The following is a 22,381-nucleotide window of genomic DNA, read 5'->3' on the forward strand; positions in this document are numbered from 1 at the left end:
CAACTATTCATCCCTTCCCCCCTCGCCCTCTCTCATTTATGTTGTTGCAAATCGAGCCTTTTGCATGTCCATTACACGCTCATTCCTTTGTCAAAGGCTCCAGCCAGTCAAGTCATTTAATACAATGTGCATTAAGCTCAATGCATGCTCATTTGACACTCATTTTCCTGATTTTTTCAACCATCCAACCATCCTACCAACGTTAATTTGCGTCCAAGTCAGCATATCAGGTTAGAATAATGATAAATATATACAATAAAAAAGAAGAAAAAAAAAAAGAAAAGAAAAAAAGAAGAAAAAAACAAAAAAAAACAAGGTGATGTGATTAGTAAGTATGAGCCAAGACGTATTAGATAGCACGTATGATATGTTATTTATTTTGAATCGGTTGGTGGATTGGCAAACTTTTGAGCTATTATTGTTGAAGTTGCTGTTGATTCAGCCCATATTTACTCAATGCATTCAAAATGTTCCACATTCCCCCATAGTATACATGGACTGCAGCTTATAATATAAGGCCTTTACTGTATTGTCAATGACAAGATATCACACATGAAAGGAAAGCAAGGAACAAATTCGGTAGCTAATTTATTTCTAAAGGTTTTTATTTTATTTTTAAATCCATTGTTATTATTAAAACTATTATTATTATTAATGTTATTTGTGCTATCATCATATCATAATGGTTATTGTATACTTTTATTCTTTTATGTAATTATGTATTTATATTTATTACTTTATTGATTTATTGTGTTCTGTATTTGACAGCTTTTTTCTTTCCTTCAGTTCTCTTATTATTTTTTATATTTTGTTTGATACTAATTATTGCAGAATAGGACCAGTAAGGTTTAATCGAATTCTTTTAGGCCTTACCTTAATTTCATAGTTTTTTTTTTTTTATGGAGTGGACATGACTTTGTGTATTTTCTGTTTTGGTGCTTTATTCTATGGATATTGACTTGAGTATTTTAAAAGATGGTATATATATATCAGGTGAAATACATGTTCCGAATATTATGAATGAAGTAATATTGATGTAGTGCAATGGAAGCTGTTATTTGTTGCTAGTATCCCTGAAGGGGGAAAAAATTGTGCTTTATAAGTATGTTGAAAGCTTTGATTTACTACTCTATTGAACAAATCACAAAAAAATGAGTTGTTCCTTTACAAATAGAAAAAAATACACATTGCCATTTAAATGGGTGGACATAGTTTTTTTTTTTATATCTATATATTTTTTGCATTGTAGAAGCTTTCCTTTGTGCTTCACATCAGACATTTTCTACGCAGACATCACCCCACCTCTCCCATCCCCAAAAGATTCTGAACTCATGGGTTAGTGGCTAATACCTTCTTTAAAATCTCACAAGCTGTATGTTTTAGCACCAGTAATGCATTTGGTGCTTGTGTACTAAGCTCTTGTTGTTTCATTTGTTTTAGTTTTTGTGCAATTGCTACTTGTTACATTTTGCACAAGAACAAGATTTTTTTTTTTCATATAGGATTTTCCTTCTTTTTTTTTTTTCAAGAAAATGCATTTAATACTCATGATCATTGAATTGATTATATATTTTTTTCTCAATGTTGGTTGACAATAAATGTTACTGTACATATTGAGTTTGTTATTTTATTTGCCCATATTGTTAGAATATAGACAATTAGCAAGATACCAAATAATAAAGATTATTAAGGATTCCAAAGAAAATTAATTCATTTCAAGAAATTATGGCTGTTCATATGAAATTCTACAAAAACATCTGAGAAAATTCAAATAAACTTGTGAAGTTTACTAAAATAGACATGAATTCTTCTTTTGAATATCAAATATTTCTAAATGAAATTACATAATCAATTTGAGTGAGGTCTTTTGCTAAGCCTATCCAAATGTAGACAAATATAAATGTATAAACAGATGTAAGAATAAATAAATATAATGAAAGGGATGCATAAATGTATAAACAATAGAACTAAGTAGAAGTGGCCAGGTCGAAAGAAAGATAGGAAAAGAGAGAGGGTGTGCATGAGAAACCTGGAGAGAGGATGAGAGTATAAAAGTATGTTATAGAATGATGAGAATAAAAATGAGAGAGAGAGAGTGACAGAGACAAAGAAAATTTTGCATGGTCTTTTCTTCTTAACTTTCCTTTCTTTCTCTTCTTCATCATCCCCTTCTGTCCACGTCCTAAGGTGTGTGAGTCGTGCTGAAAGGATGAAAGGCTGGCTTTCTGTCAGTCATGAACGGCCTCCAGGAGGCATGGGCACGGTATCCCCTAGGTTAATTGTCTAGCCCTTACCCCTCATGGGTACCCTGAGGGGTAGACCGTTTCCTCTCCCCATTTATTTCAGGCCAATAATGAATATGTTTTACCCTTATTTGGGGTATTAAGGTTTGTCCCTTCATTAACTAGCCTATCTAAATTTGATTTCATTGATTCCCTGCCATCTGTCTCTCCTTGACCACTGCTCTGACTGATACTAATACCTCCTGCTCAATGACTGTGATCAACTCTATCCATCACCTGTCGTCCACCCAGCTCATTACACCCCTTCCTCTCTCCCATCATCCTTTACTCCATCTCCTACTACACAGTCTTCTTCATTATCTACCCCCCTACCCCCCCAATCCCTTGCCCGTTGTTGTCGTGGGGGGGCTTAGGAGGCGGAGACTGGGACCCAATGCTGGGGAACTCCCCAACCTTGGGACTCAGCCCTCGACTCAACAAATTTTGCATGGTCTTTTTTTTCCCCTCCTACTTTTTCGTTTCTGTCCCTTCACCAACCCCTTCTACTATCCACTTCCTAAGGTGTGAGAGCCGTGCTGAAAGGATGAAAGGCTGACTTTGTGCCAGTCCTGAACGGCCTGAGGGAGCCATGGGCACGGTATTCCCCTGCTTTAGTTGTCTAGCCCTTACCCCGCAAGCGACCCTGAGGGGTGGACAATTTCTCTCCCCAACATACTCCAGGCTTATCATGGCCAACAATGAATAACCATTAACCATTAACCATTAACCATACCATTATTAGAGGCAATTGCCTCTTCATCAAATAGCTCCACCAATTCAAACTCGCCCGATTCCCTGACCCCAAGCTCTCCTTTGACCACGGCTCTGAACACTACAACTAATACCCCCTCCTCAATGCCGACTAGTACAGTATCCACCCTAATCAACACCCCAGGAGACATTTCTACTCCCAACATGCTCAACTTCAACAACTATACCCCCACAACTTTCTTCATCAACTACCCCATCCTCCCTTATTACTACCTTACAACCTTATTGTCCACCTCCCCATAACACTACGTCCCTCAACACTACTCCCTCTTCCACATGCCCCCGTCCTTCTACTACCCCCATCTCTACAAAATTCTTAAATAATCTATTTAGCCCAGCCAAATGGGACCGATTTTGTGATCCCTCCCACAACTTCTCACACTTTCTGCTTTGACAACCTGTTTTCATTCCTCAAATGCATATACATCCTTCACTTGATCTAACCCCTATACATTACCTTACCCAACCTTAACCCATTTACTCATCAATTCCTTTGCCCAACTTTGACAACTAATCACTAACTCAACCACCCTTCACTACCATTTACTATAGTGCTACATGACCTTAGATGTCTAGCACATTTATTTTGCTTTTAACCATTAACCATTATCTACCCCCAACCCCTTATTACTACACTCCATCCTTAATGTCCTCCTCCCAACAGTACTTCCTCTCTCCATAACACCCCATCTCCCTCCCGTTCTCGTCCTTCTACTGCTTCCACGTCCTACAAACCTTTTGAATACCCTTTTAGGCCCAGCCGGGTGGGATCAATTCTTCGTGATACCTCCTACTGCCCCGTACTCTGACAATACATTTCTCTTCCATCAATATCTCCCAAAAACAGGTAGGCAAAGTTTCCTTTCGCAGTCGTTCACGCCTTGTCACAGTTACATCTGAGTCCCAAGCTCGTAGACTATCTACCCTGACTGATCTTGCTGGTAAATTTATTCCTGCCCAACCTGACTCCTTCCTTAATACTTGTGCCGGAACTGTTTCCTGTCTACAACAAGGACTGGTCAAACTGTGAAAGTGACATGCTCGTATACCTCGTCGACTATGATGCAGTGGCTGTCCAGTTCTACACTATTCTTCCCAGAAGCCAACGTAAATCCTACACCAATATTGCCAAAATTTGCTTCCGTAGACATGATCTCCCACCATGAACTTTATATTAATGGAGTGTCCTGCCCTGTCCGACCATATCGATCCCTTCCCTGTCAATGACAGAATTGTTGGCCAGCCAGCCAAACACTCGCTCCACAGCCCGCTGCTCTTTATGTACCCAACCTGGTCATTATCGTTTAAATTGCTCTGCTCAGTCACGCACGTGTGCCAATTGTGGTGGCTCCCATAATGTATTTTGTAGGAGCTGTCCTGCCTACAAGCTCGACTCTGAGGTAGCAGTTCTCAGATTCAAACTAGACCTCACTCTAAGTGAGGCCAGACCAGAAGCACACCGACGAAGTTTTTCTGTTTCTACCTATTCCAAAACTGTCCTTCGCTCCGCTTCCCTCTCATCTTGTCAAGAAGTCTTGGCATTTCCCCCAGTATCTCTTCCCTCTACTCCGAACCATCCTATCTCTACTCCCTCTCCCCCTGTACAGGGTTAGTGTAAGTTTTCTTTAACTTATGTATACATAGCCCATTCTCTTTGAATGATTTCGTGTGTGTGCGTGCGTGTGCGTGTATGCGGTCCTTGGGACCTTTCCCGCGACGAAAGCAAGGTCGGTGACCCATTCAGCACGACCTTCACTTGGCTCCAAGCTCCGTGATCATACACACCTTCTGTAAGTATTGCCAATGTATTGGCATATACAGCACTTAGTTTAATTTAATGAATGACGGATTTATAATTGTTAGTAATGTAACCATCCTAATAATGGTCTCTGAAATTTGCAGTCTCCACTTTTTGTTCCTATGAAGGAGAAATCTGAACTCAGAAGCATCTTTTTCGAGACGGCTGACAAGGGTCTGTTTTGGTTTGACATCTTGCCGACAAACAAGTTGACTGGAAGACCCCTTCTGTACAACCTCAATGTCCCGTCTCTTGCCACTGCAACTATTATTTACATTGTATAAATTGTAAATATATTGGTGAAATGTGTTATGTGAATATAATTACTCTGGAGAAATACTCGCTCATCTCAGGATCAAAACTGAACTATAAAGAGGTAGTAACAAGGAAAACCTCGACACCCCCAGTCAAATTCCTTTTACAGTGTAAATTCAGATACTACAATCTCTATCACTTCCCCGGTGCCTACCCCTCCTCTTTTTCACTGTCGCAACAATTTAAACTTCTACTCCATCTTCTCCTACCACATCCTCTCCTAAACCCACCTCTTCCTCTGCTCCTCGGACATCTATTCCCTCTTATCCTCCACACAAGAAAACTTTTGTTTTTCAGGCTTCCTCACCCGACTCCCTTCCAGAAACTCTTGAGGACATCCAAAAGTTCATAAACATGACTCAAGAGAATAATTCACTCCCTCATACACCTTCTAATTTCTCTATTCCTATTCGCTCTACATTCAAAGTATTTGCCGATATGCATCCCCCTCCCTCTTCCTCCCACTCACCAAAAAAACACCCCATCCTCTCCTCCGCCATGTTCATCACCATTCCCTCTTCCTTCATTATCTTTACCACCCCTACTTAGATGATCATGGAATTCTTCACGATACTTCACCATTTTCCCCTGTACCTTTATTTCATTCACTGGATTCGTTTCTTACCGATCGCCCTATACTTCTAACCACATCCCCTCTATACACTTTTCACTACCATTCTATCTTACAACGTTCTACAGCCTTTGACATCTAACACATCTTATCCTGATCGTTGACTCATTTCCACCTTCTCGCCAAATACTTTACCATAGTGCTATATGACTTTTGATGTCTAGTACATTTATCTCTTCTAACCATTAACCATTCCTCATACAATATGTAAAGCCAGTGAACCCCCTTACCAGCAAAATGTAGGGCCAATTGCTAATTTTGTCAGCGACTCAAAGCCATCAGTTTTTGCTGATACCCAGCCATTTTGGGATATCCGGTAATGAACAGGCAGATGCCCTGGCACCCTCTTGCAGGCTTGTCCACATCCCATCAATTTAGATTTTCACACATACCAGCCACTGTCTATTACCCTCATTTGAAAACCTTCCTCTTTATCCGCTGGCAGTCCTTCTGGTCTGGCCTTGCCACCAATAAGCTACATACTCTAAAACCCTTCATCTCCCTTAGTCAGCCCCATTCCATCAGAAAAGATGCTGGGAAACTGCTCTTGACAGACTACGTATTAGTCACACTCGCCTCACGTATTCCTGTCTCTATCTCACATTCTAATTCACTTCTATGCTTTTCATGCAATGTTCCTCTTTCAATCCTACGCATTCTGCTATCATGTCCCCTCAGTACTACAACCCTTATCCCTGCCTTTCCTCACTTGTCCTCTCTTCATCCTTTCAGAATCCCTTACTTTTTCCTTTGGCTTGTTCTCCTTCCTCAGACGCATACATATCATCCGTTTGATCTTATCCCCTTCTCCTATTATACCTTTCCCCCTTAATACCCTTACCTTATACTATACTCATAAGCTCCCCCTCTCTACCCTTTTCAATACCAAAATACAATATAACACTGTTTACCCACTAACAACTAATCATAAACTCATTTCTGTGCTTTTCGTCGCAATACTTAATCATAGTGCTGTATGATCTTAGATGTCTAGTACATTTATTTGTTTTAGCTATTAGCCATTAACCATTAACATTTAAGGAATATAAACAGGTGTATAGGCCACTCCTCAGTACAGTTACAATAGATCATAATCATCATCATTTTGGAGCTAACGCCGACAGGGGCGCATAGCCGCAGCCACCCTTCGTTTCCACCTACGAGGGTCCCTCATGGCGAGCCGCCAGGCAGGGGCCCGGTCCATCTCTAGTTCCTCACGACAGGTTTGATCGATCTGCCCAAGCCACGACCTTCTCGGTCGTCCCACAGGCCTCCTCCACCCAGGGTTGTCTCGGACAGAGACAACCTGATGGGCAGGATCATCCTGCGGGAATCGAGCCAAGTGGCCATATAGCCTGAGTTGGCGATCACGGATTGAAAACACGTAACTTGGTCCTTCTGCACAGGTACCGGCATCTCCAAATACTTTTGTCGAGAGATTTCATGACCCCTGCTGCAAGGCCAATCCGTCTACTGGCTTCCTGGTCTGACAGCCCAGAGTCGTGAACTGCACTACCGAGGTATATAAAGCTCTCTGTGACTTCGATGTTTTCACCGCAAGCACGTACCAACTGCACAGGGTCTCCTAGTAGGCCCCCAAAATCCTGGATCTTGGTCTTGGTCCAGGAAACCTCTAGCCCCAGGAGCTTTGCTCCATTGCTAAATGCACCACTAGGGTTTCCAGAGATTCAGAGAGAACGGCTACATCATCTGCAAAGTCAAGGTCTCTAACCTTGATATTGCACAGAGTTGCTCCACAGTGACTTTGGACAGTAGCTCTACCCGGTATCCAATCCATGCAAGAGTTGAAAAGTGTTGGTGCAAGAACACAGCCTTGCCTCACAACTGAACTAACAGGGAACTAGCTCGACAGGCCCCCACCACGCTGTACAGCACTTTCAGTGCCTGTATACAGGTTTGCTATTAGTCCAATAATCCTTGTTGGAATTCCTCTTAGCCTCAGGATCTCTCAGAGTGATTCGCGATGCACCGCGTCAAACGCCTGCTTGAGGTCGATGTAGGCTGCGAGCAGCCCATGTCCGAACTGACGACGGCGCTCTACAATGACTCGAAGCGCCAGGATGCGGTCTATTGTGGACTTACCAGGAGTGAATCCAGATTGCTCCGGCCTTTGGTGCCTCAACAGGTGGTCTCTGATACGTCTTAGTAGGATGTGCGCGAGTACCTTGCCTGGTACACTGAGTAGTGTAATGCCTCGGTGATTGCTGCAGTCCCAGAGTGATCCCCTTTCCCCTTCCAGAAAGGGATGACCATACCCCTCAGCAGGTCAGGGGGAAAGGTACCAGTCTGCCAGATGGCAGACAGGACTGCATACATGCCCCTTGCCATAGGTTCTCCATCAGCCTTTAACAATTCAGCTGGGATGCCACAAACACCTGCTGCTTTACCACTCTTCGGCTCTTCAGCTTGGTAGGGAGATCCTCGCTGATGGATGGGTCTGGCAGAGGAATCTCAACATTACCCTTATACAACTACTCAAAATACTCAGCCAAACGCACACAATGCAGTAGATGTAACCCCGGATTTCAGAAAAATTTCATGTGCATAGAAACTTGTTAAGGAAATAGAGTGGCGACCATTTTTTTTTTTTATTCTTTATTCTCTCTGCATTAAGTGGACCAATTTTAGACTCCGCGCCATGTAACGTTTGTTAAAAAGACATTATTGAATTATACTATAGGCTCCCCTAGTCAAACTCCACATTTTCTATGACAACGTAAGAACGTTTTAGTTACTAATAAACCCTTTTAAAGTTCTATATTTTAAATGAGAATCATAACTAAGACGTTATTTCCGGTAAAATACGAAGGAAACAAATTCAAATACTTCGAATTTATTTAAAAAATAGGGTATTAAATGTTTAGCCGCCATATTGGAAACGTTTCTGTAGACGTTTTTTCTGGCCTGTTAGCCTTTTTTTCCGTTTTAGGAAGCGAAAAAAAGGAGAAACCCTAGAATTGAAACAGGGCCAAGACACCTCATTTTCTTCTCTTTCTTGAGGCATGAAAACCGTGAAAAATGCCTGCTTGTTCTGCTCCAAATTGCACAAATAGGCCGGAGAGACCCAATGGAAAAACATTTCACCTGTAAGTTTTGAAGGAAATTTAGACGTTTCTAAGTTAATAGTGTAATTGGTAATGTGATATATAGTTTATGTCGTATAGTGACTGCTGATATGCATAAGAAATATAAAATCTAGAAATATAGACATGTTATAACTAATGCTACCATGTCCTTTTCAAAACAAATGGTGCTTCAGCTGTAGGTATAAATCATGATATATTTAGCTTCATTAAAAGAAACAGCTGAACCTCACGTATGATAGAGACCATTCAACAGCTATTATTTTGACAGCATTTTCACATCTTGCATAAATGTAAAGATGTTGAATTTCCTATCAATGACAATCATCTCCCACAAGATAACATGGACTAAAGAAATCAACATTTTCTAAGGTATATTTGTCATACTTACAAGGCAAATCATATTTGGAAATGACAGAGCAGCCAAATCTGTGAAACTTTTCTTATATGTACCCTTTGCAAATGAAAAATAACGAAGTTATATGCATTGACCACTGCAATTTTGGTGCTCCAGCAAAGGCCAAAGAATCTCTTCTTTGGCCTTCAGCTGTCATATTCTGACAAGACGAAGTTGGACGGCTTCCTTATTTAATGATGAATTGGCAAGGAGTTTACCAGTATTTGCTAAGAAAAAAAATCCCCGGCTGCATGTAGCATCCACTCCTGTACGAGTGAATTCAAATGTTATAAGTATTTTTGCATATACGCTACAAGTCAGATCGAGCACTTAAGTTGTTTACCGTGAGAGTGATGGTTGTCATAGTTGGAAAAATACCATGATTCATATATCATAACATATTATAACATATATCATATCTCATATCATATCATATATCTCATATAATGTAATAATGTATATGATATGATATTATATAATATCATATCATATATATTATTCTAAACATTATTCTAAACTATGTAATCATATGACTGTATCATTTCATCAGTTCATCATGTTATAACATTAACACAAACACAGTAACATGTACACAAAGATGTAAAGGAAAACAGCCACAGCAAGAATTGAATATAAATTGTATAATTTTGAACTCTTTACAAGTTCCTCTTCAGACAAAAAATATGAAGAGTTCAAAATGTTATGATTTATATTCATTTCTTACTGTGGCTGTTTTCCTTTTCATATCATAACATGTTATATATATCATATATCATTATCACCATCACAGTTTATTTGTAAAAATCTGCAATACAGTACACTGATAAACAAAATATTTTTAATTTTATTTATTTTTTATTATTAAAAAAAAAAAACCATTGATGCTGGGATGGCAAGAATTCATTGTTTATTTATTAATTGTCTTTATGCATAGATGGCTTCAAAAGTGCTAAATCACCAAGGAATTAAGTATCTGTCCTACCTGTTTTACCTAGTTACCCTTTTCAAGAAAATTCAAGAAATGGGGAAATCAGGTGAGGTCATGTAGGCCCACTAATTAGCTCCTTAGTGAGTGAGCACAAAATTCACTATAGAAAACTACAGTAGACTGTGATTACCCGACAGCAATGGTTTAAGTATTGAATTTAAGTCTACTATTCCCCAATGTCACCCCCCAATTCTGAATGAATCCACAGCTTCCCCAAGGATGGTTCGCTGAGGCAGCAGTGGGTGAGGGAGGTCAACCGTGAGTATTGGACACCATCCAAGAGGTCACTCCTCTGCTCTGACCATTTTACCGAGTCGTGCTTTGATAAGACGGGCCAGACCACCAGACTAAAAGACAATGCTGTGCCGACGCTTTTCGATATACCTGCACCCACGAGGAAGAAGGTGTGTGTGTGTGCTTTATTATGTTATTTCATGTCAGGCTGTGGATGTGAGGGAAAAGATAAGATTTCAGACTTTATTGCATGTGGATTATACTTGCTCTTGTATTATATTATAAGATAAATATTTTATATTATTAGGTATGATATAAAGATAGTGTATAATTTATATAACAAAGAGTTTATAGCCATTAAAAAATTTTATTTCTATAGTGTTAGATCTCATATCATATGTATCATGATATTCATGAAAAACAACATTTTTGAAAATATTAGAATTGTTAAGGAAGAGAAAAAATATATCCCAAATAACTGCTTATGTTTTAGATGGTCCAATGCATGGGAAATTGTGAGATTGTTGTGTGAATGTAGGTTATGATGATAAAATTGAGATATATTAAAGAATTTTGGTGTACACTAAAGCAAGAACAAATAAGGATTATTGATAAATTGATAACTGCAAATATTTGTTTATATATTTGATATTAGTTCCATCTTATTGATACCCCTGGGAGAGGGACCAGAATTCGTTGTTTTTGTTTTTATTAGTTTAGTATATTTCATCATTAATTATCTTTTCATTTCCTTTAATGATAAATTATTTTTATCATTGCTTGATTATTGGTTCTATTAATGTTACTAATTTATAATTATAGATTGCTGCTTAGACATTTTCTTATTATCCACAATATTCTTCCACAATGACAGGCCAGGCCAAGAGAAGAGCCTCCGGAGAGTGAGACGATGGTTCCTGCACAGAGGGGTCGGCCGAGGAAAAAACAGAAACAGGAAACCAGCACCAAATTAAGTCGTGAGGTGTGTGCCTTGCCTTTGGTATATAGAGGGAAAATGAATATATGAAATAGAAGTTGACATGATATATGTGTGTCTTTTTTGTTAATGGATAAATTAGAAATGTCATTATTAAAGGGGAAGAGGGAAAAAATCACGAGTAATAAAGGCCTTGTCAGAAAAGTAAATATGTTTCATTAGGTACAATTACTTTGGATACCCAATATGCAGTGGAAACAGAAGGGAAGTTTTACTTGAGGTATTATTTGGATATCTTTTAATACCCAGGAACTTGAGGCAAAATTGCAGCTGCTAGAGGAACACAACAAGAAATTGACAAAGCTGCTTTCACGGAGTCCACGACCCTCAACAGTGACTGAGACTAAGAAGACGGAGAGCAAGAATAAAAACATCTTTGTCTTCAGGTCTGTTGCTCATACTCATGTAAAAGATGTAGTGTATTGGTTAGAGATTTTGTTTGACAAGTATTGAAAATATGTTGGTTTTGAAATTACCTTAGCTGATTACAAGACTCATATACCTTATCAGGGAAGACAGATGTGAATGAAAAGGAAATTCAATTAGATGATGTGAGGTTTTAAAATCCTGTATGTTATTATATATGTTTTTTCTATATTTTGTAGGTATCCAAGGAGGCAGATCTTGTTGAAAGTGGCATATCTTGGGTGGGACTACCAGAGCTGTGCATCGCAGGAAGAAATCCAACAAAGTATTGAAGATAAATTACTGCAAGCACTTCTGAAAACAAATTTAACAGAATCTATTATTAGTTCAAAGTTTGAAAGGTAAGACACTAAAAGTCTGAAATATTGCACTGTGTGTTGAAAAACTCTGCGAATCATCAGATAGGCAGTTTTATCAACCTGCTTAAAATTAGTTACAATATTTTCTCCTATTGCTCTTACTACTGAAATATCTCCATCAATATGTCAGGTGCAGCAGCAACAGTGAAGGCTTCAGCCCCTTTGACCAAGTAATCTCTATCATAGTCCGAAGTAATCTTAAGTCTGGCCTGGGAGTCATTCCTCCAGACAAAAAAGCAGGGTCAGCAGTGGAAGAGAACCCAACATTGCCTCTGTGTGCAGAAGAGAATGGCGAGCAGGAGATTGATTACACAAGAGTAGTGAATGAAGGTGAGTTCTTTTTGGTTCTTTAAAAAAAAGGTGGAAAATTCACAGATGAATACAGGAAAATAAAGGGAAAGTTTTCTCCCAAATCCAAGGGAACTTGTTTCTAATTTATATATTTATTTATTTTTTTATTTGTAATTTATCTCTTTCCTTTTTTGGGCAGAAAAAAAACCAACACAAAATGAGATTTATACATTTAATAGTCTGCATAATCAAATCAACCTCTATATTGATTGTCTAGTATACTTAAAATGAAATTACATGTGTAATGCTAAAAATGTTCTTATTAGTATACTGCATTGGAGAAGTCACACCTTATATTGATACTCTAATACTGTAGTTTATATTTCCTTTTCCTATAAATGCACCGAATCTGAGATAGAAATTAGTCTGGATTTTTTTATATATAGATTATGACTTGATTATTTCTGATAAACATTATAAGCAAATTTAAGGGTATGTATGGGGTCCCCTTAATCTGGCTTTTCTACTACATTATTAAGACTTATAAGGGCATTATAGGCTATTTTACAATTACTTGTCACTCTTAAATTCAGACTTGACAATTACATTGTTCACCAGAAGAGTTCATATCTATCCTGTTGTTTGTTTTTGGTCTAGCACAATGGAGGACAGAGTAGACTTACTATTTATTTGTTTTATACTGTAAAAAAAAGAGTGAGACTGAGACTTACAAATCTAATTAAAGACATGTGGTTTGCAGCTTTACCCATGGAGATTCGGCTGCTGGCTTGGTGTCCAGTTCAGGCTGGATATTCGCCCAAATCTAAGAGCCCCATAAAAACCTTCAAGTATTTTTTTCCAAGAGGAAGCTTGAATATTGAGGTAAACAGAATGTTATGACTAGAAATGATTAATAGAGTATAGAAAAATTGTTTTTAGGTTTTGGCTGCCTCCTCCTCCTCCTCCTCTTCCTCCACATCCTCCTCCTCCTCCACATCCTCCTCCTCCTCCTCCTCCTCCTCCTCCACATCCTCCTCCTCCTCTACATCCTCCACATCCTCCTCCTCCTCTACATCCTCCACATCCTCCTCCTCCTCCTCCTCCTCCTCCACATCCTCCACATCCTCATCCTCCTCCACATCCTTCTCCTCTTCTTCTTCTTCCTCCTCCTCCTCCTCCTCCTCCTCCTCCTCCTCCTCCTCCTCCTCCTCCTCCTCCTCCTCCTCCTCCTCCTCCTCCTCCTCCTCCTCCTCCTCCTCCTCCTCCTCCTCCTCCTCCTCCACATCCTCCTCCTCCTCCTCCTCCTCCTCCTCCTCCACCTCCTCCACCTCCACCTCCACCTCTTCCTCCTCCATATCCTCTTACTTTTCCCCCTCCCCATCCTTCTTCACCTTTCCCTTTCCTTTTCTTTTTTTCTTTTTTCTTCTACTCCTTTCCCCTTTTTCCCCCTCCTCTAAACACATGTTAATTCAATTACATTGTGTACCATATTTGTCAATGACTTACAATTTTGATTCTTTAGTTAATCTTTGTATTAAGATTAATTTTACAACTTAATCTCTGAAACTTCTTTGATTACTTGTATGAGAGAGAGCATTAGTAATCCACATAGGTGCCTATTGGGATATACTTAAATATATTGATAGTAATTCAAATTATACAAAGTACAAAACTGTCAAAACTGTTTGGAACTTCATGTATATAATATTCTTCTTTTTCTACTTTTTACCTTTTTTCCTCCTGCTGCTTCTTCCATTTTTTTTTCCATTCTTCATTTTTGGCAGTTTATTATTTATTTTTTCTGTTTTTATATTTCACAAATAATATTTCCAACCCATGCAGCTCATGAATGAAGCCGCTCAACACCTCATCGGGCGAAACGACTTTAGAAATTTTTACAGCAAGGAGACAGTCAAAGATCTTGGTAGTGTCAGCAGGAACATAATCTCGTCCACTGTATTGCCAACTTGCTGTGACCTCAAGGCTCTCTACAGTGAATCCTGCCAATGTGCCAGCAACCCTAAGGAAAAGGATAGTGAGCCCAAGGAGAACGTTGTACATAGGCCAGCCCGAGGAGATCAAAGGAGAGGGAAGCGTCTTGAAAACGCTCCTGAAGTGACACTCAGGAGAGCAGATGATAAGGATGTAGGGGGTCAGAGTAATAGAGAGGAAGGATACGACATGTGTGTGGCAACCCTCAAAGGAGAGGACTTTCTGTGCGAGGAAGTGAGGAAGATCATGGCACTGCTCTTCAGCGTGGGAGTGGGGAAGGCAGAGCCGGATTCTGTTGTGGCAATGTTGGATGCTAGCAAACAGCCAAGGTAAAAAAGACTTGTGAATGGGTTGGATCACCTCATGCGGCAAGATAGGCAATTTCTTGGTTTATTATTAGTCATAACTTTGTAAGAATTACAAGTATCAAAACATTTCACATCTTGCCACAAGAATTGATTAATTCCCATTCATACCTTTTTCAACATGTTTGATAGTATATAGAATATACTACTGAAGTATTTATTTGAAGGATTCTGTTTATATTGAGTAAGAATGTGAGGGAAGGTAGTATATATATATTATAACATGTTATATTTAGATATCTTATATACTTAGATGCGTGTGTGTCTATATACTTATATGTGTGTGTGTCTGTTTCTCTGATTGTTTTATTTGTTATTTTTTTTGTCATTTCAGTGCATGTCATTTTTTATTTATTTATTTTTTTTTTTTTTAGTGATTGTTTCTTGTGTATGTTGTCTGTGTGTTTTTTTTGTGTGTTTTTGGGTATGTGTGTGTGTAAGATTATCTTTAAAAAAATGGGAAAAAGACTGGCTGAGCACTGGCGTTATATGTAGATAAATTTCCTTTCAGAAAGAAACAGCACTTGATTACAAGTGAAGTACCACTGGTCCTCTTCAAAGCAGTTTATGAAGAAGAGGGCTGGCACTGGGATAGCAAAGCTCTGCGGCAGGTGATTTCACAACTTCAGGCTTTCTGGATGCAGCAGGCTGTTCGGTATGCTCTGACACCTTTTGTTAGCTATATCACGGAAAAAAACCTATATGCCTTTAAAATAGCATAATTTTCTAAAAATATGAATACGTTTCACTCTGTTTAATAGCTAGTTTTGTTTTACAGATTTTTGATAACAACTTTTCAAATTCTAGAGCCAGTGCTATGAGACACATCCTTAAGGACTTGGAGAACCAGTACTCCATCATCTCCAGAAAAGACCTAATTGATCCTCTACCTCAGGATCAGTGTGAAAATTTAGTCGGCAAAGACTCCTCCTCAGTGTTTCAGATTGTTGCCAAAACCACTCAGAATGGTTAGTAGACTTTCATATTTGTATTGTAATTAGATGGGTTGCTAGAGGGTAGGAAATATTAGGCAGTGGAGGTGGCTGAAATGGGCTCCCTTGCTTGCTTAGGGTTTATGAATCATCTCCATGTTGTGTATGCCTGTTACACAGTAGTCATAACCCCTAGGAGAGGGCAAAGTTCAGAGTTTCATGAGCACACAGGACAGAAACTTTTTTGCTCAACTCAAATACACATTTATTTTAGTTCAAATTGTTATTTTTATAAAATGGATGATTGGATTTGTTTTTTTAATGTCTTTTGCTGTCTCTTGTCTAGTGTGCATCCATACTTGAGGATGACAGGTGTTATGCTTCATCCTTTAAGGTTTAAGATATGTAATGATCTCTATATACAACAGTTATTTAGTTCTTGCTTTCTGCAGATCATGAATACTCCACATCCAAGCCCAGTGCAGCTGGGAATGACAACAAAAATCAAGGTAGTTTAACCATTACTCATGCTCTGCCCTCTCAAACTGTCATTGCCACACCCAAACTCTTTATGTGGTGTTCTTCCTAACACTCATGCATATATAAGTCTGTGAGTGTTCTTTGTATCCCTTGTCATTAGTTAGAGAAATATACTCATGATGTAATACAGACAGACAAGAGTGTGAGTGATTATATATGATGAAGGAAAGATAAGAATGAGAATTCCTCACTTTTCATTACACAAGTTTTTTAATTGACATTATAAAAATTAAAGCTTATGAATTACATTATAAACTATGTGTTAGATGATGTATTTTTGCAGAAGTAATGATTGGATTGTTAGTCATACATCTTGCCTTTTGAAATGTTTCCTCTTTTTTATACTTTTTTCATCATTTATCCATAAATGTGCAGTATAGACTAAGAATTAACCCATTAGTGCCAGGTATTTACCATGTTCACTGGATTATTTATTTACACATTTGTTTACACATGGATAACTTTCTAATTACCAAGAAGTCAGTTGTAGGTCTGTTTTACTTCTCTTACTATTATTGTCAATACTAATGTTATTATGGTTATTATTATTATTAGAACATTATTAATGGTAATAATAGCACTATAAATAAAAATCTTTCTAAAAATTCAAGGAATGGAGGAAAGTAGTAGACTTCTGGCATCAGCTGGTTAAGTTGCTACTACTCATTGTATGACTTCAATCTACTTGTCTTGAATATTAAACACATCCAATTTTAATGGTCAGCTGTTGATATGATGTGAGAAAAGGAGTTATATTTGTTACTGCATATTTTACTGTATAAATTGTTGGAAGAGAAAATAAGGAAAAAGTTCACCCCCAAAAAGTACAAAATCTGGCATCATATGCTATAAATCCTCTAAATGGAATGAAGACTAGGTTTTGTATGTATCATTACAGCAGGTAATTGTTTCCTTACTGTTCTCCAATCTGATTCATATTTAGCACACTCACATTCAGTACATACATTAAGAAATGAAAGCAGTTCTGAAAGGAAGGCAAATAGATGATGTAAATTTTCCTTTCAGGGACACAGGGTTATGCAGTAAATAGATTTGGAAAATCAGAATTTATGAATTTTAGCAGAAAATTTTCTCCTTTTTTCCTGTAGTTAAAATTGATATAAAAATTCTAGCTAGAATGTCTTCAAGTATTAGCTGAAGCCTTCTTCCATGACTGTCTCCTTACTTCACACAAAATTTAGATTTGTTACAATAATGGTTTATCAGGTATCAGTGACAGTATGATGAACAGGAAGTATTTGTATATTTGAGGTAATTTTGGAGGGCCCCTTATATGTTTAAGTATACTCTTTCCTATCACCAATTTTCTTAAAAAGCCTATTTTCCTCTAATGACTTGGTTTTTGCAGACGAGGCAGACTTCAACCACACTGCCACCCTTCTGTTGATCGAATTCATCCGCCAGAGATTCCAGAGGTTTCTCCTGATACACTCCCGTGCTGTGGTGTACAGGGAGGTGCAGGAGGAACTGTGTTTCAGGGGCTTTTCCTTTACCATTGAGAAGATCAGGAGGAAGTGGAATAACCTGATCACTACATACCGGAGAATAAAGGAGAAGAACAGCGAAGATCCGAAAGTCAAAATAATGTGGGATTACTTCCAGGTATGGAGTTGGAGGGGCAGTCATGGTTAAAGAAAGGAAATGTAAAATTAGGGTCAGGGTAGGAATTTTGTAGTATCCTATCTTCCTTTCCCTGGATGAAGAGGAATCTAACCCGTACCTGAAATGTTGAGGAGTTTGTGTTGCCTTACTGTATGCCTATTTATTTATTTTGATTTTTTATTAATTTTATATATATGTATATATGTATGTATATATATGTGTGTGTGTGTATACATATATGTATGTATGTATGTATGCATATATATATATATATATATATATATATATATATATATATATATATATATATATATATAAAGAGTAAGCAGTAGAGACATACATTAGCTTTAAGATTAGGAATAACCATGAATAACAGTATTGAGGATAAGATTATTTTTCTGTTGATATTACCAGGAAATTATTTTACAACCAATAGAGTAATCTGAAATAAATATCCATGATTACAATTTTTAAACATTTTATTTATGTCTTCAGAATCTGGATGACTTTTGTTGCATTACGTTTTTTAACAATAGACTTCTAGTATTTTGCATTCACTGAGTACTGTACATCTTTTGCAGCTACTGGATGATCTTTTAGGAACAACAGTTCTCACTGTGCCACCAGAATGTGAAGTTCAAAGTGGTAATAGCAGTGGCAGTAAAGGTCCTGTGGCACCCCAGTCTACCCTCCAAACTGAGGAAGTGCCTCTGACAAAACCAGCCTCCCCAGCAAAGGCATCAGCCCCTTCAAAACTTGCTTCAACACCCACTAAAGCCCATTCTCCAGAGAAGATGGAGGCACCGAAAAATTCCCAGGTCTTCCGTCCAAATGTCCCTATCAAGTCTGAAGAAAGAGCCGAACCACCAGTTATCCACATAGTGCAGTCTTCAGCAGGTACAACACTCACTGTGCCTCCAAGGTCACCCAGTGCACCCCTGCATAGTGAAAAGACAGTTGTGCTGCAGACCTCAACACCTAGGGTAGAGAAAGTACAAGTCAATGGCAAGGCGTCTGACCCATCAACAGTCTTCCTTGAATATCAGATTGAGCAAGGGGAGCGGCGGCTGGATGTCATGGATGAGTATTTCGAGTACATGAAGGAAAGGTTAACAAAGAAAATGGAGTACAAACGGGAGAAAGCCCTGAGGGACAGCAAGAGTATCAAAGTGCTTCGGGAAATTGGAGATGCTTCTGAAAACCTGAAGAAGGGTTTGCTGGAAGTGAAGGCTCCTGAGGGAATAAAAGCAACTGGAGAGTGTTAGTGGCTGTGTGAGAAATGTGATAATTTTATCTGTTAATGTTGTTCAGTGTTGTTTTCCAGTGAAATGTATGTTTATAGATATTTAAATTTCTAGAGTGGATTTTTCTTATTGATAGTCATCATTTAGTTTGGAAAATGAGATTTGTAGTTTTTGAAGCTGAAAAAATCTAGAATCACAAATTAATTGCGTAGATGATTATTACATAGAGCAAATCTTTATAAGAAAGACTGTTGATCAGACCACTGTGGTGCCTTCTAAAGTCTCTGACAAACTTTGTTTTTATTTAATTTTCTCGTCTCCCTTTTTCAGTTAGTGCAGTTCTCATGAAACCTAGTCAGCTTATAAATAAACAGTCTGGTAAATTTCAGTTTAAGAATTATTCCTTATTCATATTCCTTTATAGATCTGTTCCTGATGCTATAGTGTATACATGAGTAAAATCAATAATAGTTTCAGTTGTAATATCAGATAGTTATATCTAAAATAGTTGTTAATCTTTAAGTTTATTTGTTTCAGTAGTATAAGAATATTTTTTCAACTAAATTGATAAGTTAAGATAAATGTAATTCTGATACACTCTTGTTCAATCAGAAAGCAATGCTTCTGAATAAATTTATTGGAATTTCACATTTTTCTCATGAACTTTAATGTCCTTATGAATTTGGTATCCTCTTTCATATCATCAGAAATCAAGTCAGGAAAAAATATTTAATATGCAAATCATGGAAACATGTGAAAAATAACATGCAAATAGAAAAAACAAAATCTGGATCAACTATCAATACATAACTAGACACTAACACAGACACCATTCCTAATTTAGCAGTCACCCAATTTCGAGTTTACTGCTGAACTCGTTACATAAATACTGACTTCTTAAGTGTATATACAAAAAGATTGCATGAGAGAACGTGGTTACAAATTGTAAGGAAAGTAAAAATACACTTGAGCTTAAAAATCACATTCTGCATAACAGATAGGCAATCATCTATAGGATGTTTTCTCTAAACAAACACAGTTTATGATTTTTACTGTTTATACGTTATCAAAAACATTATTGACTATGAAACCCTCAAATGACAAATGTAAGTTTTACACACTCGACATTTTGTCATATTTTCTTCCATACACGCACAAGAAGAATGTTGGCTACTTTTCGAGGTGGTCGTTAGTGTCCATATAAAAAATATATGATGAAGCTATGTCTTCAGGGATTATTGTGAACAAAGGTTCAACAGAGTGCTGGATATTCCTTTCCTTAGTCTAGAAATACGTGGCTATAGAAAAATATAAACAGAACGGTTGATGGCGGGAAGGTTACGAAAGGGGAAGCTAGTGTAGAAAGGGTGGGAACCTCTGCAATAGATCACAAAACAATTAGGCAACAAAGAGTATTTTCACACAAAAAATGTTTTCAGTACGGAAAATAAAACAGGTCGTTTACAAACATTCATATATTGGAATACGTGCGCATAAACACACACACACACAAGGCATCTGTAAGGCCACCAGAGCACTTACGGCTGAGGTTCCCTGAAAACCCCCATGAACAGGATATTGTTCACAACATTGTCTCGAATGAAGAACAAGAACGGCCTGTTACAGTAGATCATTGGCGGGGAGACGCGGATGTCGAGCAGCACTACCGTGGCTGCCGCGGCCTCTGACCCTTCCTCGTTGACCTCTATCACGGCCTTGTGAGCGACGTCGGACGCGAAGAGGGATTTGCCAAAGGACGAGAGGTCGGCCTCGGCGTTGAACAAATCACGGATCCCCATGCGCATTAGAGCCTGAGGAAGGAAGTAAGGAGTGAGCACAAGGAGAGAGGAAGATCTATTTTAAAAGATTTCAGCTGTTAAAGGATTAGATTTAAGTATCAGTGTTATTTGCAGAACTGGGTGGTCATTAATAGCAGTCTTGGCCCAGTCCTTCATTCGATTAGGAAAATACTCTTCACATATGGAATCCAGGTGGACTTCAAAATTGTCTCATTATCAATAAATCTAGTTTGTGCATTGTGGGTTTTATACCATTAAAATTATTTTGAGGAAAAGGCGAATAAGTAAAAGGGCAAACATTGCCTGGCTTGGTTTCATTTACTCATCAGTTTATTTATTGTTATATTTGCAGGCTAGATAAAGTAAATTCTAATAACACGTGACCAAACTAAAACTATAAAGAGAAAAGAGAAGCTGTTCTTTTACCCACAGGAACTTCAAAATTCTAGCATGCACAAACGACCATTTCGACCCGCTAAAACAAGCCATTCAGCTCACCTCTTTGAGCTCAGACGAGAGACCCTTCTCGAATTTGAACTTAGGCAGGGTTAGAATTATTTCACGGATTTCTAAATTCCTGACGGCGGAGGCGAGGGCGGCGGGGGTGAGGCGCTGGAGCATCCGGTCGAGCTCGTCTCCTGTCCGTTTGTTCCGCGGAAGGAGCACTACCAGCGACGCGGCGCCTCCGCGGTACGGCAGCTCCACCACGTCGGCGTCCAGCTCCTTCGAGACGCCTGCAGTGAAAGGGATAGATTAATTTTGCTGCGGTTAACAGGAAAAATGATATTCCAGTTGCAAAAGGAATTTTAAGATGAGCTAAGATGAGGATCCATTATTAAAGAGGACTGGGAAGCGCATAAAAAACAACAGCAGTAGCCAACTCAACAATCATCAGCAAGCAGCGATCATCCAAACATACACCATATGGATAGACACACACACACGCGCGCGCACGAACGCGCGCGCACACACACACACACACACACACACACACACACACACACACACACACACACACACACACACACACACACACACACACACACACACACACACACACACACACAAACAAACCAACTAACCAACAAACCCTGACATAAAGAACATTGAAAGAATACAAGCGACAAACTCAACGTCATAACCACGGCCCTCTCCCTTACCGTTCCTGAAATAGGCCCGTTGTGTCATCATATCGACCATAGACACTTGCGTTGGGGTAGTGAAAAACTCATCCTTGAAGGTGTCTGCTATTCTGAACTGGTGCTCCCACAGGCCCTTGAAGTAGATGGCGTT

The 22,381-nt window shown here is 38.6% G+C and overlaps 2 protein-coding genes across 3 annotated transcripts in view; one reads left to right on the forward strand and one right to left on the reverse strand.

The window, feature by feature from the left end:
• The first annotated feature begins 8,564 nt into the window (after nucleotides 1-8,564).
• On the forward strand, nucleotides 8,565-20,732 carry LOC125039492. Of its 2 annotated transcripts, XM_047633493.1 has the most exons (13): nucleotides 8,565-8,904; nucleotides 10,495-10,690; nucleotides 11,395-11,502; nucleotides 11,767-11,903; nucleotides 12,123-12,284; nucleotides 12,433-12,632; nucleotides 13,354-13,475; nucleotides 14,436-14,914; nucleotides 15,462-15,605; nucleotides 15,758-15,918; nucleotides 16,335-16,391; nucleotides 17,792-18,045; nucleotides 18,627-20,732. In XM_047633493.1, exons 1-13 carry the CDS (start codon nucleotides 8,837-8,839, stop codon nucleotides 19,308-19,310), a joined length of 2,772 nt encoding a protein of 923 aa, XP_047489449.1. In that variant the 5' UTR covers nucleotides 8,565-8,836; the 3' UTR covers nucleotides 19,311-20,732. The 2 variants fall into 2 exon arrangements, with proteins under 2 accessions (XP_047489449.1, XP_047489450.1); XM_047633494.1 differs by lacking the exon at nucleotides 16,335-16,391 and having other exon boundaries at nucleotides 8,566-8,904.
• The window catches only part of LOC125039493 (leukocyte elastase inhibitor-like), a 3,705-nt gene continuing 1,328 nt past the window's right edge, over nucleotides 20,005-22,381 (reverse strand). The window contains exons 4-6 of the mRNA XM_047633496.1: nucleotides 22,249-22,381; nucleotides 21,587-21,822; nucleotides 20,005-21,100 (exon numbers count right to left, since the gene is read on the reverse strand). The exon at nucleotides 22,249-22,381 is cut by the window's right edge and continues 111 nt beyond it. Coding sequence (XP_047489452.1) covers nucleotides 20,828-21,100; nucleotides 21,587-21,822; nucleotides 22,249-22,381 — 642 coding nt within the window. The 3' untranslated portion in view covers nucleotides 20,005-20,827. The remainder of the gene's footprint in view (nucleotides 21,101-21,586; nucleotides 21,823-22,248) is intronic.

This window comes from Penaeus chinensis, chromosome 27 (assembly GCF_019202785.1).
Source record: "Penaeus chinensis breed Huanghai No. 1 chromosome 27, ASM1920278v2, whole genome shotgun sequence".
Taxonomy (NCBI): Eukaryota; Metazoa; Arthropoda; class Malacostraca; order Decapoda; family Penaeidae; genus Penaeus; species Penaeus chinensis.

What these genes read in the sequence shown, in the direction of transcription:
- LOC125039492 (XM_047633493.1), top strand. Translation starts at nt 8,837, where the DNA reads ATGCCTGCTTGTTCTGCTCCAAATTGCACAAATAGGCCGGAGAGACCC. An exon ending in GAATGACAACAAAAATCAAG is followed by an intron (nt 16,392 to 17,791) that starts GTAGTTTAACCA and finishes TGGTTTTTGCAG; the next exon opens with ACGAGGCAGACTTCAACCAC. An exon ending in TAATGTGGGATTACTTCCAG is followed by an intron (nt 18,046 to 18,626) that starts GTATGGAGTTGG and finishes CATCTTTTGCAG; the next exon opens with CTACTGGATGATCTTTTAGG.